General features: G+C 39.1%; 1 protein-coding gene across 2 annotated transcripts in view; it reads left to right on the forward strand.

Moving 5' to 3' along the window:
• Positions 1-1,990, forward strand: part of EFCAB11 (EF-hand calcium binding domain 11) — a 213,023-nt gene extending 211,033 nt beyond the window's left edge. For both annotated transcript variants that reach the window (XM_053603874.1, XM_053603877.1), the window contains one exon: positions 1,113-1,990. In XM_053603874.1, the coding sequence (XP_053459849.1) occupies positions 1,113-1,311 (199 nt within the window). In that variant the 3' untranslated portion in view covers positions 1,312-1,990. The remainder of the gene's footprint in view (positions 1-1,112) is intronic.
• The last annotated feature ends 16,007 nt before the right edge of the window (positions 1,991-17,997 follow it).

Genomic DNA, 17,997 nt, shown 5'->3' on the forward strand with positions numbered 1-17,997 from the left:
TTATCTACCTCTTAGATTATTGTGTAACTGTTTGTGGCATTATTATTTCAGCTAGAACATCTTAGAAATCTCCATTAACATAACTGAAGGGTATAAAATAGAATGTTTGGAGTTGTCAATTAGCCAATTTGTCATGTATTGCTTTTCTTCATTATTTCAGTGCTGCTAACGGTTCATTCAGCACATTTTAATTAAAAACAAACATATGTGGGTCTGCTAAGAACTCTGGTGTCTACTAGCATAGTTAGACAGGGATGGCAAATATTTCTAGCAGTGACCATATGATATCTTCCATTCATCTCAGCAATAATCCTCCAAATCTAATTATTGGGAGGATGGCAGCTGCACTCGGTTTATTTTTACAGAGATGTATTTTTTCAGCCTGTTATGTTGTAGGAAATCAGCTGCCGTGGGGTCCTTTCCAAGGCTGAAATCCCAGTATCTACAGACAGTTCTCCCAGTGGTTTTCCATTTTTCCACTCCCCATTTGTTCCTGCCTATGTGCTTCTGGCCTGAAGTTGTTTTAAAGCAGTGCCCTGTCTTCTGACAAGATCTCTTTCTCTGTTTGCATGAATATGTTAGGTACGCTATTGTGGGCTTGAAGGTGTAACCCTGCGGCAGGTGTCAGCAGGGAAGTTTTATTGATGGGTTGGCATTACCTGCATGAAATCACTGGGTCTTAGGGTCTGCTCTTCAGGTTTACAGACTCAGAGGCGTGATTCTGTCAGTGTTAAGAAAGAAGCATAATTTTTTACTTAAAATGATAATTATAACTATTAAAGAATATTCACTCCCACTGAGAGGCCCTGTGGTGTACTCATTGGGAAGGAGGACTCTAGAGTCAGACTTCTTGGGGTCAAATCCTGTTTGTGCTGCTCACTAGCTATGTAACCTGGAGCAACATTGTTTAATTTTACTAAGTCCGACAGGCCGACTTTCAGGTATTCGCCTCTTGTATCCCAAGTGTGGTGGCACCTGTGATTCTCTTCTGAGCAATGGAAGGCAGCACAGATGATGGGAAGTATATGATTATTGAAGAGCAAAACACCATTATTAGACCATTTCCTTCCTCTCTCTCCCCCCCCACCCCTTTCTGTGTCTCTCTCTCCTAGGACACATGCCTTTGGATCCTTGAGCTGCCATTGTAAGAGTCCAGCTACACTGAAGCCACCATACTATAACCATCACATGGAGAGACCACTTAGAAATAGAGCTACCCAAAGAGCTGTCTCTCTTCCCATCTCAGGCCCTAGCTATTTGAGTCTTCCCAGTCCAGACCCTACACAAGTCTACAAGAGTCCGTTGAGATGATTAAGCTCTACTCACATGTTGACTCAACCCAGTCAGAACTTGAAAACTACCCAGTTAACCTCAGTCAATTCCTAGAAATGTGTATAAGAAGAAGAAATAATTGTTGTTTTAAGCTACTATTTTGAGGTTGCATCTTATGTAGCAATGGTGAATGTGAAAACATATATGTATACAAACTCACATTTGTATGTATCTGTTCATACAGACAGATATTCTGTTTTATACACAAATAGTCACATGGGCTTGATAATTAGTCTGATCAATGCTACTGTCATATATCATAGTTGCCTTCCCTAGAATCAGCATGCATGTTTTTGATTATTTGCAATTCCAAGATCCATGATATACCATCATTTGTAATTTTGCTGAGCCATGAATTGGAATCTCAGGCTTGTGGGCAGTAGTGAGTTTCTCAACCAGTGAGTGATCCTAGCTGACTACCAGGATAAATAGAGTTTTGCTGCCTACTTATAGCTCCTTATGCAGTAAATTGTATAATGTGATTTTTTTTAAAGAGATTAAGTCTTGCTATGTTGCCCAGGTTGGATTTGAACTCCTGGGCTCTCAAGTGATCCTCCCACCTCAGCTTCCTGATTAGCTGAGACTACAGGCATGTGACACCATGGACAGCTTGGTGTAATTTTTTTTTAAATGCTTTGTATTACTGTAAACATTACAATGTTTGTGCCTACTAAACATCATGTCATCTGTAAGATGTTCCTATTGAATTAAATGAATAAACAAATAAATGTTGCTTTTTAAAAAAATGCTTTGTATCTTTGTCAAAAAAGCAAGCGGTCTACTAGTCCTTGTATTTGAAATAAAGAGAAAATAAACAGGCCCAAGGAAGAGAGATTTCCAACATAACAGAAATTCAAAAGAACAGAATATCAAGTGTGATGGTGGCTTGGCTTTATGATGTGAAAACAGTTGGAGGATGTGATCCCAAAACAAGGAATCATAGTTCAGTATGCCATTTTGTTGAGAACTCTGGCCAGAATAGGGCAGCTTATAAAGTCATTAGAAGCTACAAGGCATCAGTCATATTTTTCAGTTAAAATATACTAGATTTTGGGAGGAAATAACATTCCATAGCTGTATTCACCAAATTGTGGAGTTTTGAAGGTGTAGGGACATACAGGTCTTGAATGTCCGTGGAACATGGTCCTTAAACATCATAAATGAGACGCTCTTCTTGGCTTGTGCAGCACTGAGAAGAGTATGTCACTGCCTTCCCTTGAGCTGCATGCAGCTTTTCCAGGTAATGGGTGTGGGGTAGCAGAGAAAATAAATAACAAGTTAAATACTACTACGTGTCACATTTGGTAGTAAACATAGCCTGTGACTACTTGGGGTAGAAAATAAGGGCTGTTTGAGAGGAGAAAGAGAAAGAATCTGAGATCTCTTATAGGATAAAGTGTAAGCTCTTTGGCCTGACATTTCAAGGCCTTCCACAACCTGGCCTCAACTTTATCTCCATCCTTTTCTTTTAAAACAGCTCTTCCAGTTGATTTGGTTAATTCCTGACTCTGACTTTATATCCTGTTAATTTAAGGAGTTAGAAATAAAATGAAAAAGAAATTGGAAAGTTTACACACATGTACACACAAAATAATTTCAGAATAACAAAGTTTAAACTGCCTGAGTTTAAAAAAAAAATAAATTCCTTAGTAGTAGTGAAGATGAAATCTTCCTAGGCCTGATCTTCCATACTCCTTCTGGCTGGTTGGAGTGAGTCAAGGCCTAGAGTGATCTTAGAAGCTCCATATTGAAATGGCAGAGCCTGTAGCAGCCTGGGTCTCTGAATGACTGTGTGGATGAAGTTGCCTAGCAACCAGGATTAGCCCTGTCAAACTGTTTCATACACAAAAAGTAAGCTTCTGTTACGGTTAGCCTTAGACATTTCGGGTTCGTTTATTCTAGCAACTAGTTTCTTAGATAGTTTGCATCACTTAAGCAATGTGGTCAATTAATATGAAGAAATGGGGAAAATCTATCACTATTAGTCTCAAAATGGACATTACATACTGCACTGATAAAAGCCAACAAAAATGTATACTTCAAGAGTATGGATTCTGGCACCAAACTACAAGAGTTAAAGCCAGCTGTACTGTTTACTGGCTATATAACCTTAGACAAGAATATTATGCAGGGTTCTTCAGAGACATAGAACCAAAAGGTGATATATAATCAAAGAGAGAGAGAGCAGTTGGCTCACATGATTGTGGAGTCTCGACAAGTCCAAAATCTGCTGGAGGAGGCTGGCAGGGGAAGAGCTGATGCTGCAGATGAAGTCTGAAGACAGTCTGCTGGCTCAGAGAGGTCATCCTATTCTTCTATTCAGGCCATCTCCCAAATGCATGAGGCCCCCCTGCATTATGGAGAGCAGTCGGCTTTCTTCAAAGTCTTCTGACTTAAAGGTGTATCTCATCAAAAAACACTCTTGCAGAAACATCCAAAATTTCTGGACATCTGGCCCAACCAAGTTGATACATAAAAGTAACCAGCATGGGAAGTTATGCAATCTTCTAGTGCCTTAGTTCCCTCACCTAGAAAACCTAGAACATGGAGATAAGAACAGAACCTTCCTATTGGGTGAAAATGAAGAAGAAATGAGTCACTGCATGTGTTTAGAGCAGTGTCTACAAGGAGCACTTGGAGTTTGATCTTAATTACTATTATTATTGCAGTCTTTGGCTATAGGCTGTACCCTGGTGAAAATGCTAACAAATTTAAGCAGGGCCAGCAGGAAAGACAGGGTTGTTCAGTTGGAAATGCCACTAATATGCTGAGAGACTTCATGCATCGGAATTCTCATAGTGCAGCAAATGGAGGCTTGTGTACCAGTGTTTGCGGTCTATACTGGCCAGTGCTCCATCAGTCACTGGCTATTTTTTTCCTGTTGGTATTCTATGAATAAATTTTAATATATTCTATTTTCCCCATAAACCATTTATTTACTGCTCATATTAATGCAATACGGAAAAACAATTTACATGACTGGAATCTTTTGCAACCTATCAGAGCATTTCTCCTGCTTTGCTTTCCCTTCATTCCTTGTGAGAAAATTCATTTTGCTCTACATGTTTTTGAATTAACTGGTACTTCTCAGGAATGTAATATCAGCATAAATCAAGAAGCTGATGTAGAGTAGAGTGATTAAGAATCCGGTTGAGTTTAGCTAGAATGGAACGTGAGCCTTCCTGGGACCTGGCTCCTTTGCACAGGGTTGATAGGAAGAATGAATGGGGAGCCTCAACACACGGCCTGCTGCTCCGGAGGCACTCAGCAAATGTGAACAAGGGTGATCCTGTCTCCCTGTATTGTTCTTGCTCTGAGGGAACCTAGCAGCCTGGGTCCCTGCATGACCACAGAGGAAGCTATCTAGTCACCAAGAACACCCTTTTCAAACTGTTACATATGCAAGAAGTAAAGTTCTGTTGTGGTTAGCCATTGACATCTAGGGTTTGTTTATTCTAAGAGCTTCTTGATACTTTGCATCACCTTAACCAATGTGGTGAATTAGTACTGCAAGAGCGTCATTGGCCATTTGTGATGTCCTTTCTATCTTCATAGGCTTCAGAGGCTTTGACCTCCTGTAGAAAGTGTCTGCTGCACAGTTTATTTGCATTCAATGTCTACTAGTCAAATTTATTTTATTTATTTATTTTTTGAGACAGAGTCTCAAGCTATTGCCCTGGGTAGAGTGCCATGGCGTCACAGCTCACAGCAACATCAAACTCTTGGGCTTAAGCGATTCTCCTGCCTCAGCCTCCCGAGTAGCTGGAACTACAGGTACCTGCCACAACGCCCAGATGTTTTTTGGTTGTTGTTACAGTTGTCATTGCTGTTTTGGCTGGCCCGGGCCTGGTTAGAACCCGCCAGCCTCAGTATATGTGGCCAGTGCCATAACCACTGAGCTACGGGCACTGCCTACTAGTCAATTTTAACAATTCTATTTTTATGGAAATGTCCTACTTCCCCCAACTAGACAATACTATGGGTATTGATTTCAGGATGTAAGAAATGTATTTTTTATTGAATGTCTTTCTTGAGTTCCTATGTCACAAGGATAACAGAAAAGAAATTCTAGTTAATTTGGGGATTGCCAATTATTTTGAATTTGAATCTTGGTTCTAGGTTGTGGGGTAAGCAACTAGTCTTCAGTGTTACAGTCTGATGACATATTCGTTTCTCTTTGATATTTTGTGGCCAGTTAACTGTGAAAGTTCCACTCGATCTTGACTCAAAGGCCTCCTCCATTGGTTTAGGTCTTAGCTGCCTCCATGCCTTTTATGGGCACACAAGTATAAAGGGGCTTATGTGAGAGTCCAGGGTACATAAGAATTGTCTGTGAAAAAAAAAAAAAAAAAAAGATAAAAAGGGCGGCGCCTGTGGCTCAGTGAGTAGGTGCCAGCCCCACATGCCGAGGGTGGTGGGTTCAAACCCAGCCCCGGCCAAACTGCAACAAAAAAATAGCTGGGCGTTGTGGCGGGCACCTATAGTCCCAGCTGCTCGGGAGGCTGAGGCAAGAGAATCGCGTAAGCCCAAGAGTTAGAGGTTGCTGTGAGCCGTGTGACGCCACAGCACTCTACTTGAGGGTGGTACAGTGAGACCCTGTCTCTACAAAAAAAAAAAAAAGAATTGTCTGTGGGTCTATGGGTAGAAGAAAGTACTGAAGACAAAAAAATATTAGTTAATATGTGTATATTTCAAAAACATAATCCCACTACAAAAAGTAAGCACCTGTATTCTGACCATATCCTGGCACCTCATCCAGCAAATCAAGTTTGTCTTTTAAAATATTTGCTGCTATTAAATAAGAAAGAACATTCAATGGGCCACAGAAATAGAATACATTCCCAGTCTTTTAAAAATAAAATAGTAACTTCAAGTATGGAAAGGCACTGATTTGGGCTGAATCGTGTCCCCCCACTATCTCAGAATGTGACTATATCTAGAGAAAGGGTCCTTAAAGGAGAATTAAGTTAAACTGAGGCCCTAAATCAATAGAACCAGTGTCCTTACAAGAAGAAGAAATTGATACTGAGACACACAATTCCCTTCATCTTCAGTGGTGGCTGCCAAGACCAAAAGAAGCAATGCTACAATAGGGCCAGGTAGAAACAAGGTGACTCTTCAGTTCTGTGTTGAAGGAAGTTTGTTTAAAAATCATACTAGGGCAGCGCTAGTGGCTCAAAGGAGTAGGGGGCTGGTCCCATATACCGGAGGTGGTGGGTTCAAACCTAGCCCTGGCCAAAAACAAACAAACAAACAACAACAAAAAAATATATCAGAGTACATCCTAATCAATTTGCAGCAAACTAGTGATAAAAAAGAAATTCTAAACAACAGCCAGAGAAAAAAAGACACATTACACAGAGCAAACAAAGACGAGAATATTCACAAACTTTTTGTCGAGAACAATGTAAACCAGAGGACAATGAAAATGTATTGTCACGGTGCTGAAAGGAAAAAAAGAAGTCAATCTAATATTCTGTATCCAGGAAAAGTAACCTTCAAAAATGAAAGCAAAATATGGCTCTTGAAATGAAAAAATATAACTTATTTCATCCTGGAAACCTCCACTATAAGAAATGTTAAAAGAAGCTTTTTATGCTGAAAGAAGACGATAACAAGTTGAAATTTGGATCTCCGTAACAGAAAGCGTGGACCGAAATGGGGGATGTGTGTGTAAATATAAAAATGAAATTTTTAAATTTCTTTAAAAAAGAGTTGAACGTTTAAGGTCAAAATAATAATGTATTGTAGGGTTCATTGTATTTGTTAGAGTAAAATATATGATAACAATTATCTAAAAGATCCAAGAGGAGAAATGAAAATATACTATCATAAGATTCTTAAGTTATACGTTGAGGTATATTGCAATCTGAAAGTAGACTGTGATAAGTTGAGGACACATGTTATAAACTTTATGCTCTACTCCCTGAAAAAATAAAACAGATAGTTACAGGTAAAAGATAATCTAAAAATCATCCAAAGGAACACAGCAGAAAAGGGATAAAAGTAATAACAAATGACCTAGTAGAAAACAAAATAGTAAGGGGTAGATTTTAAATGCAACCATATCAGCAATTACATTAAATAAAAACACTTTAATTAAAATAAAGTGTTAGAAGTGGATAAGAGAAGCAAGACCCAATTAAGCATTGTCTACAAAAATCCAACATAAAGACATAGCAGTTAAAATAAAGGGCTAGAAAAGATATACAAACATTAATAATAATAAAGGTCAGGTGGTTATGTTAATATCAAACAAGCTGGACTTCAGAATACCTAATATAACCACAGATAAAGAGGGGGCAACTCACAGTGATAAAAGGGTCAATTTTTTAAGAACATAATGGTTCTAAATGTGTGGGCACCTATTCACAGAGCTTCAAAATATACAAAGCAAATACTGAAAAAACTGAGAAGAGAAAGTTTTAACAGCCATAGTTATAGGCAATGTTCAAACTAAGCATTTCCCCCAATATTAAATAATTTTGGGAAAACTGGATCTGTGCATGCAAGAGAATGAAGTCAGACCCTTACCTAACACCATATACAGAAAAGACTTAAACATAAGAACTGAAACTGTAAAACTCTTAGAAGAAAAAACATAGAAACAAAGCTTCATGATACTGGGTTTGACAAGAACTTGGGGGGACATGCCATCAACAGTATAAGCAACAAAATAAAAAATAGATAGACTATATAAAAATAAAAAAATTTTATGTATGAAAGGACACTGTCAAGAAAGTGAAAAGGCAACCCATAGAATGGAGAAAACATTTGCAAATCATATATTCGATAAGGTATTAACATCCAGAATATATAAAGAACTACAACTCAAAGATAAAAGAAAAACCAAGCAACCTGATTAAAAAATAGGTAATGACTTGAATAGACATTTCCCCAAAGAAGATAGGCAAATAGCCAATACAAATATGAAAAGATGCTCAACATCACTTATCATTAGGGAAATGCAAATTGAAACCACAAGAGATATTACCTCATTCCCATTAAGATGGTTGTTATCAAAAATACAGAAAATAGCAAGGATTGCTGGAGATGTGGAGGGATTAGAACCCTAGTGGGAATGTAAAATAGAGCAACTACTGTGAAAAACAGCATAACCGTTTCACAATAACGAAACACAGGATTATCACACTACCTAGCAAATCTACTTCTGGGTGTTTATCCAAAAGAAATGAAAACAGATACTTGTATATCTATGTGCAGAATCGCATGATTCTCAATGGCCAAAAGTGGAAACAACCCAGGTGCCCACCAATGGATGAATGAATAGACAAAATGGGTTATAGACACAATGGAATATTATTCAGTATTAAAAAGGAATAAAATTTTGATACATGCTACAACACGGATGAACTTCAAAAACATTGTGCTAAATAAGCCAGTCACAAAAGAACAAATACTGTGTGATTGCTCTCCCCTGAATTTACTAAAGTAGTCAAATTTATAAAAACAGAAAGTATAATGCTGGTTTGCCAGGCACAGTGGGTGGGGGAGGAAGAGGGAGTTAGTGCTTAATGGATGCAGAGTTGCACTTGGAGAAGAGGAAACTTTCCAGAGATGGAGGGTGGTGATGGTTGCACAACAACATCAATGTACTGAATACCACTGAACTGTGTTCTTAAAAATGGCTATAATGCTAAATTTTGTTATGTATATATTACCATAGGGAGAAAAAGAGAGAGAGAAAAAAAAAGGAAGAGGAAGAGAAGAAATAATATTAAGTTTAGTGGGGAATGCCTCAGCATATCATTGACTGAGCTGGTTAAATTTCTTTTTATTTTTTTTCTGCAGCAGAGGGGAATTCTTCTGTTGCAATCTGACCCGTGTTCCCCATTCCCCTCTAAGAGAACTCCTGTGTGCTAGAAATCTGTGGCCAAGTGGGCCTGTCGGTCTGTATGCTGGCATGTGAACTAGGTTTTTCTTACTTCTCAGTTTAATTTGAGGGGAGGCCCTTCACCAAAGTGCTTAAACAGGAAGAAGAAATTACCAACACGGTCATTTTCTCTTGTGACAGCCTCAAGATTCAAGCTAAAGCTACTATTATCCTTTCCTCTCAGTTTCTCTAAATATACTCAGCTCCCTGTTGAATTCCACAGAGAAGGGAACTTTGGCTGGTTCTACAGGTGTAGATGCAGCCACAGGTCCCCTGGTCTCGTCCATGGGTGCTCCCTATGGATTCAGGTGCCAGCCCAGATCCTAAACTGGGATACACACTTCCTTTTTGAATGAATGAATAATCAATTTATCCAGCAAGGAATAGACCTCATGGGTAGTTACTTCAACTTGGTGCCAATTCGAATCTGATACCAACGTGGTACCCTCACACAGAGCAACAGAATTCTAACATTGACATAATTTTTAAAAATGGGAATAACGAACAATATACAACAATATTAGCTAACATTTTGGGGTAATTTTTATATTTTGATTTATTTGATCTTCATAATACTGCTGTAAGGCAGGTTTTATTATTATCCCCATTTCACAGATGAGGAAACTCAGTCTTAGAGATTTGCAATAACTAACCGGTTATTGGCTCATTCATAAATTGTTACCCCCTTTCTCTTGACAAGCATTTTCATTATGGGTTATTCCACTGACAAGCAGACTAGTTTGAAGCTGGCTCTTTGTGGTTGTATTATTCAAATCATTTGCTAGCATGCCACAGGAAACCAACTCCAATTTGCCAAAGCAAGTATGGGCAATTGTTCGTTATTAACCAAGATGATCGGGTGTCTTTAGTTTCAGGCATGGCTATATCCAAATGACCAAATAGTGGTTCTCTCTTGTTTTTATTCTCTCTCTCTCTCTTTTTCTCCACCCCAAGAGTCTGATGACATCCTCCACTGACATGGTTAAACTGAGTAACATCAGGCCCACATCCAAAAGGTTAAAGTCTGGCAGAAAGAGAGGGCTTTTTTTCTCTTTCAAAACTCTTACAGCCAAGATGGCCAACTGAGAGCAGCTTCTGAGGGAGGCTCCTGTCCAAAAGGAAAGATAATGTCCAGAAACAGCCCAATTAAGCTGAAGACTGGGAGCCTAGCTGAGAAAGAGATGATAACTGCAGGTCAACTCTGCTAAGGCAAGCTGCAACTCCAAGAAACCAAGCTTCAGGTACAAAATTCGTCTGGAAGGAGGAGTGTCCATCCCCTCCCCCAAGAAAGCTATGGTTTTTCTTTATTTTTCTGTCTCCTTTCTTTTCTCTCATGTTTGCTCCTGCGTGTTTTATACAGACAAGCAGTGAACTGTGGACCTCTTGCTTCACCCCACGGGTGAGTGCTGTGGGAAGTGGGGACTGCTTCCTCAGAGGGACCTTGCCATGACTCTGAACACTCTCTTGCTAGGCAGAAATATCAACTAAGATCTTCAACCCACACCCTCCCAGACCTCTGTACAAGTGACGCCGTGACCTGTGACCTGCAACCCGCGCCTGCCAGGTCTCTGCGCGCCCTGATCAGGAACTCTGGGAGCTGCGCAACCGAGCGTCCTCCCTCCCATATAGTCCCTGCCTCCACACCGGCCCGCTCCTCTGGCCAGGGACTCTGGTAGCCTCGCCCCTCCGAAAGCCCTCCCTGCCTCTGTGCAGGGCCCTTATCCTGGCCAGAGACTGCTGGAGCTTTGGGCTCTCTGTGCCAAAGTCACTAAGCACCAGGCACTCCCAGAACCGTGTGCACCACCCTCTGCCCTGTTCCTGGATCTGGGTCTGCCACATTCTGGAGCTGCTCCAACAACCAGAACTCCCTGGTGGGGCAGCCCCAGAGGAGCTACACAGGGTCACTCCCTACAAAGGTCCGGCAACAACAGAGTGATTCCACTGGGGTCTAATCTTGGAGAGACACCTCCCCAACTCTGAGGAGGACCAGAGGCAATGGTGAAAAACAATCATGAGGTAAAATCAATGGCAAAACTCTGGCAATATCAATAATCAGAATAGATCAACTCCCCCAAGAAACAATGGGGCAGACACAGTACAAGATCCCATGCACAAACAAATAACTGAGATGTCAGAAATTGAATTCAGAATCTGGATAGCAAATAAGATCAAATTAGAATTCCAAGCAGTAACCCAAAAGATGTCTCCAGAATTCAACGAATTCAAAGACCAAACGACCAAAGATTTTGACACATTGAGACAAGAAGTTGCAGCCCTCAAAGATCTGAGAAACACAGTAGAAACCCTCAGCAACAGAATGGAGCAAGCAGAAGAAAAGATTTCTGACATTGAAGACAAAGCTTTCGAACACTCCCAAACTCTCAAAGAGGAAGAGAAATGGAGGGCAAAAACAGATCACTCTCACAGAGAGCTCTGGAATAATTTGAAGAAAACCAATATTCATCTTATAGGGATCCCTGAAAGCAACAAAGTGGCTTCACAAGGCACAGAGTCTCCATGAGATTATGAAGGAGAACTTTCCAGACATGCCAAGAGATTTTGAAATTCAGATAGCAGACAGTTTCAGAACTCCAGCACAACACAACCCCAGACATCCCCCAGACACATAATAATCAATTTCACTAAATATATATATGAAGGAGAAAATTGTGAAAGCAGCCAGATGAAAGAAAACCATCACCTACAAGGGGAAGAATATTAGAATAACTGCAGATCTCTCTGCTGAAACATTTCAAGCTAGAAGAGGATGGTCATCGACTTTTAATCTCCTAAAACAAAATAACTTTCAACCCAGGATCCTGTACCCAGCTAAACTGAGTTTGACTTATGACAGAGAAATTAAATACTTCAACGACATTCACATGTTGAAGAAATTTGCCATAACTAAACCAGCTCTCCAGGATATTCTCAGACCTATCCTCCATAAAGACCAGCATAATCCTCCACCACAAAAGTAAACCCACCCAGAAAATTTTGATCAAATTCCAACTTCCACATTTGCAAAAGGATTAAAAATGTCCACCAGACTCTTGAAAGGCTTATCAATATTCTCAATTAATATGAATGGTTTAAATTATCCTCTAAAGAGGCACAGGTAGGCTGACTGGATAGAAAAATCAAGCCAGATATCTGCTGCATACAAGAATCTCATCTTATATTAAAAGACAAATATAGAGTCAAGGTGAAGGGATGGTCATCTATACTACAGGCAAATGGAAAGCAGAAAAAAGCAGGCGTTGCAATCCTATTCGCAGACGCAATAGGCTTTAAACCAACCGAAATAAGGAAGGATAAGGATGGACACTTCATATTTGTTAAAGGTAATACTCAATATGATGAGATTTCAATTATTAATACTTGTGCACCCAACCAGAACGCACCTCAATTTATAAGAGAAACTCTAACAGACACAAGCAACTCTATTTCCTCCAGTTCCATAGTAGTTGGAGATTTTAACACCCCTTTAGCAGTGCTGGATAGATCCTCCAAAAAGAAACTAAGCAAAGAAATTTTAGATTTAAACTTAACCATTCAACATCTGGACTTAACAGACATCTACAGAACATTTTATCCCAACAAAACTGAATACACATTCTTCTCATCAGCCCACAGAACATACTCCAAAATCGACCACAACTTAGGCCACAAATCTAACCTCAGCAAATTTAAAAGAATAGAAATTATTCCTTGTATCTTCTCAAACCATCATGGAATAAAAGTTGAACTAAATAACAATAGGAATCTGCATACCCTTACAAAAACATGGAAGCTAAATAACCTTATGCTGAAGGATAGATGGGTTATAGACGAGATTAAGAAGGAAATTACCAAATTTTTGGAACAAAACAACAATCAAGACACGAATTATCAGAACCTCTGGGATACTGCAAAGGCAGTCCTGAGAGAGAAATTTATAGCACTGCAAGCCTTCCTCAAGAAAACGGAAAGAGAGGAAGTTAATACTTAATGGGACATCTCAAGCAACTGGAGAAGGAAGAACATTCCAGCCCCAAACCCAGCAGAAGAAAAGAAATAACCAAAATCAGAGCAGAATTAAATGAAATTGAAAACAAAAGAATTATACAACAGATCAATAAATCTAAAAGTTGGTTTTTTGAAAAGGTTAATAAAATAGATAAACCTGTGACCAACCTAACCAGGAAAAAAAGAGTAAAATCTCTAATTTCATCAATCAGAAATGGTAAAGATGAAATAACAACAGACCCCTCAGAAATTCAAAAAATCCTTAATGAATATTACAAGAAACTTTACTCTCAGATATATGAAAATCTGAAGGAAATCGACCAATACTTGGAAGTACTCCACCTACCAGGACTTAGCCAGAACGAAGTGGAAATGTTGAACAGGCCTATATCAAGTTCTGAAATAGCATCAACTATACAAAATCTCCCTAAAAAGAAAAGCCCAGGACCAGATGGCTTTATGTCAGAATTCTACCAAACCTGTAAAGAGGAACTCGTACCTATATTACTAAACCTCTTCCAAAATATAGAAAAAGAAGGAATACTTACCCAACACATTCTACAAAGCAAACATCACCTTGATCCCTAAATCAGGGAATGGCTCAACAAGAAGAGAAAATTATAGACCAATATCACTAATGAATATTGATGCAAAAATACTCAATAAGATCCTAACAAACAGAATCCAACAACACATCAAAAAAATTATACACCATGACCAAGTGGGATTTATCCCAGGGTCTCAAGGCTGGTTCAATATACGTAAATCTATAAATGTAATTCAACACATAAACAAACTAAAAAATAAAGATCTTATGATTCTTTCAATTGATGCAGAAAAAGCTTTTGATAATATCCAGCATCCCTTCATGATGAGAACACTTAAGAAAATTGGTATAGAAGGGACATTTCTTAAACTAATAGAGGCCATCTACAGCAAACCCACAGCCAATATCGTATTGAATGGAGTTAAATTGAAATCATTTCCACTTAGATCAGGAACCAGGCAAGGTTGCCCATTGTCTCCATTGCTCTTTAACATTGTAATGGAAGTTTTAGCCATTGCAATTAGGGAAGAAAAGGCAATCAAGGGTGTCCACATAGGGTCAGAAGAGATCAAACATTCACTCTTCGCAGATGACATGATCATATATCTGGAAAACACTAGGGATTCTACTACAAAACTTTTAGAAGTGATCAAGGAATACAGCAATGTCTCAGGTTACAAAATCAACACCCATAAATCTGTAGCCTTTATATATACCAACAATAGCCAAGCTGAAAAAACAGTTAAGGACTCTATTCCTTTCACAGTAGTGCCAAAGAAGATGAAACATCTGGGAGTATACCTAACAAAGAATGTGAAAGATCTCTATAAAGAGAACTATGAAACTTTAAGAAAAGAGATAGCCGAAGATGTTAACAAATGGAAAAACATACCATGCTTATGGCTGGGAAGAATCAACATTGTTAAAATGTTTATACTACCCAAAGCAATATATAATTTTAATGCAATTCCTATTAAAGCTCCATTGTCATATTTTAAAGATCTTGAAAAAATAATACTTCGATCTATGTGGAATCAGAAAAAACCTCAAATAGCCAAGACATTACTCAGAAATAAAAACAAAGCAGGAGGAATCACGCTACCAGACCTGAGACTGTACTATAAATCAATAGTGATCAAAACAGCATGGTATTGGCACAAAAACAGAGAAGTAGATGTCTGGAACAGAATAGAGAACCAAGAGATGAATCCAGCTACTTACTGTTATTTGAAGAAGCCCAAGTGCCCATCAACCCACGAATGGACTAGCAAATTGTGGTACATGTATACCATGGAATATTATGCAACCTTAAAGAAAGATGGAGACTTTACCTTTTTCATGTTTACATGGATGGAGCTGGAACATATTCTTCTTAGCAAAGTATCTCAAGAATGGAAGAAAAAGTATCCAATGTACTCAGCCCTACTATGAGGCTAATTTATAGCTTTCATATGAAGGCTATAACCCAACTATAGCACAAGACTATGGGGAAAGGGCCAAGGAAGGGGGAGGGAGGGGGGAGGTTAGGGCAAAGGGAGGATAATGGGTGGGGCCACACCTATGGTGCATCTTAGAATGGGTACAGGCAAAACTTACTAAATGCAGAATACAAATGTCCACATACAGTAACTAAGAAAATGCCATGAAGGCTACGTTGAATAGTTTGATGAGAATATTTCAGATTGTATATGAAACCAGCACATTGTACCCCTTGATTGCACTAATGTACACAGCTATGACTTAACAATTAAAAAAAAAAAAGTCTTATACCCCCAATGCTTTGTAGTCAAGAGGAAAGAAGTATTTGCCTTGCCTGGCCTCTGCCAGGGGGAGGGATTTGGCTCCATTCACACTGTGTGAACCAAGAACATGGAAACAAAAACTGAGATGTCATCACCTTCACATGCAGGGCAGACAGAACCAACACATATTCCCTGCCATTGACTACCACAAGGCTGAGTATGAGGAATTCATCCTTGGCTCAGGAGTCCAGTAGCCTGTTTTTTCTCTACAAAGCTTGTTGACCCAAGTCCTTTTAAAGATTTTAATAGCTATGAATTCACAACTTAGGGATCACTTAAGAAGCTTAATGGTCGGAGTTACATTTCTGAAGTCCTGCCATATGTTTACTTTTATTCTGATGTTCATCTCTCGTTAAAAAAAAATTAATGGAGCACTAATATATATAAGGATCTCAAAGAGGTAAATTAGTGTCATGGCCCTAGCTTCATGTCCAACGCCATTGAATGTAGGTTTGCTTGACTGTGTACATCACATGAAGCTTTTGCATATAATGTTAGCATTTCATATAACACCATGGATAAAATTTCTAGTAGTAGCATGTAGTCAGTGCATATGAGCTGATTTATTATCCAATAGGAAAGATTCATCCTTCCATATCATTATTCTTTTCTGTATTGTTTATCTCCTCCTGGACCAATCAGATCATGAGTGATGAAAACCACCAGCTATATTTCCAAGAACAGTGATGTAATGCCATTCCTTATAGCTGTTGGAAATGGAAATTATTTGCTATGGGAACCTCACATCTATTCATCATTTGCATGGTGTTAAACGCGTGTGGGAATGGGAAGTCTAGCAACTGCCTGTCTTCTCTTTCTTTATTTTTGCTACCTTTGATCTGGAATTTTAATCTTATTTGGTTAAATTATTTCTAGTGAGATGTTCAAAGACTTTCAAGTATCTCTGCCTTTTGAATGTTAGCCTCTTTGTGGTTTTTTTTCCCCTAATTATTCCAAATACAGTATAATGACCATGAAAGCAGAAAAAAAATTATATTCTTGAACTTGATTTCATATTCACAGCTTCCACTTAGTGCCTCTTTAGTTATTAGGTTTATTTCAATGTCATTTACGAGGTGCCTGCCAGGATTATAGTCATTTCAATACAAGTTACTATACATTTAGGAAATAAGTTGGTTCATTTGATTTAAACTTCAATATCTGTGTTTATATTGCTGCTCAAAGTTCCTATTCTAGTTATTGTAGATCTGGTTACTGTGCATTATTTAATATGTGTATGTTGCAACTCATTAATCAAATATTTATTGAACACCTACTGTGTGTTGGGTATCAGTTTAGACATGAGGAACACAGCAGCCAAGTAGACAAAGTGGCTGCTTTCAAAGAGCTTTCATTGTAGAGGGGAGATGGGTAGTCAGTGTACAAATAAATACGTCCATGTTACCATGTGCTATGAAGAGACACACTGCAGGATGGGGGGTCAAGTCAGGAGGGGGGCTCTTGGATTGGGGTGTGTACTCATTTGTTAGAGCAGCCATAACAAAATGCCAGAGCCTGGGTGGCTTAAACAACAGAAATTTATTTTCTCACAGTTCTGAAGTCTAGAAGTCCAAGATCAAGGGGTCGGCAGGTTTGGTTCTTTCGGAAGCGTCTCTCCTTGGCAGACAGCTGCCTCCACATTGTGTGTTCACTTGGCTGCACACATGCCTGGTAGCTCTATCCAGGTTCTTATTTCCCCTTCTTAAAAGGGCACCAGTCATATTGGCTGAGGGCCTACCACCCTAACAAGCCCATTTTAACGCAATTACCTCTTTAAATGGCCTGTCTCCAAAAAGTTACAGTCTGAGGTGAGGGTGGGTGGATTAGTACTTCAAAATGTGAATTGAGAGGGGAGCAATTCATCCCCCAACAGGGAAGAGGTCAAGGAAAATGTCTCTGAAGAGAGAAGACATCTGAGCAGAGCCCTGAATAAGGGAACAAGTCCTGGTTATAAGGTGGGTCATTTGGGAAAGATGCCTCTGGCAGGGGGACAGTAGGCAACCAAGCTCTGGGCTGGATTGAGGGAGCCCAGCCAGACAGGGCCAGGATGCAACAGGTTAAGGCAGAGACCTGAGGATCTTAGAGGCATTAGTGAGGACTGTATTTTCCTCTGAATGTCACAAGAAGTCATTGATTATTTGAGCAGAACAGGGACGTAATCTCACATATTTTTTGAAAGAATAATTTTAAAATTTACAATAGATCTTCTTTCTGTAGATTCTGAAGAATCCAGCAGCTAAGATCATACTAATCATGAAACCCAGAAACATTTCTTAGAATAGTTAAGATGCAGATCCCAGAGGTTACTCTCTATTGGTTTTCTAGGAATTCTTTCCCTTAAGAATTTAAGATATCAGCTAATAATTATTTAGAATACTAGATTACTGCTAAAGTTTCTCCACAGACAAGGATACTGA

The sequence above is a fragment of the Nycticebus coucang genome, chromosome 9, assembly GCF_027406575.1.
Source record: "Nycticebus coucang isolate mNycCou1 chromosome 9, mNycCou1.pri, whole genome shotgun sequence".
In the NCBI taxonomy this organism is placed as follows: domain Eukaryota; kingdom Metazoa; phylum Chordata; class Mammalia; order Primates; family Lorisidae; genus Nycticebus; species Nycticebus coucang.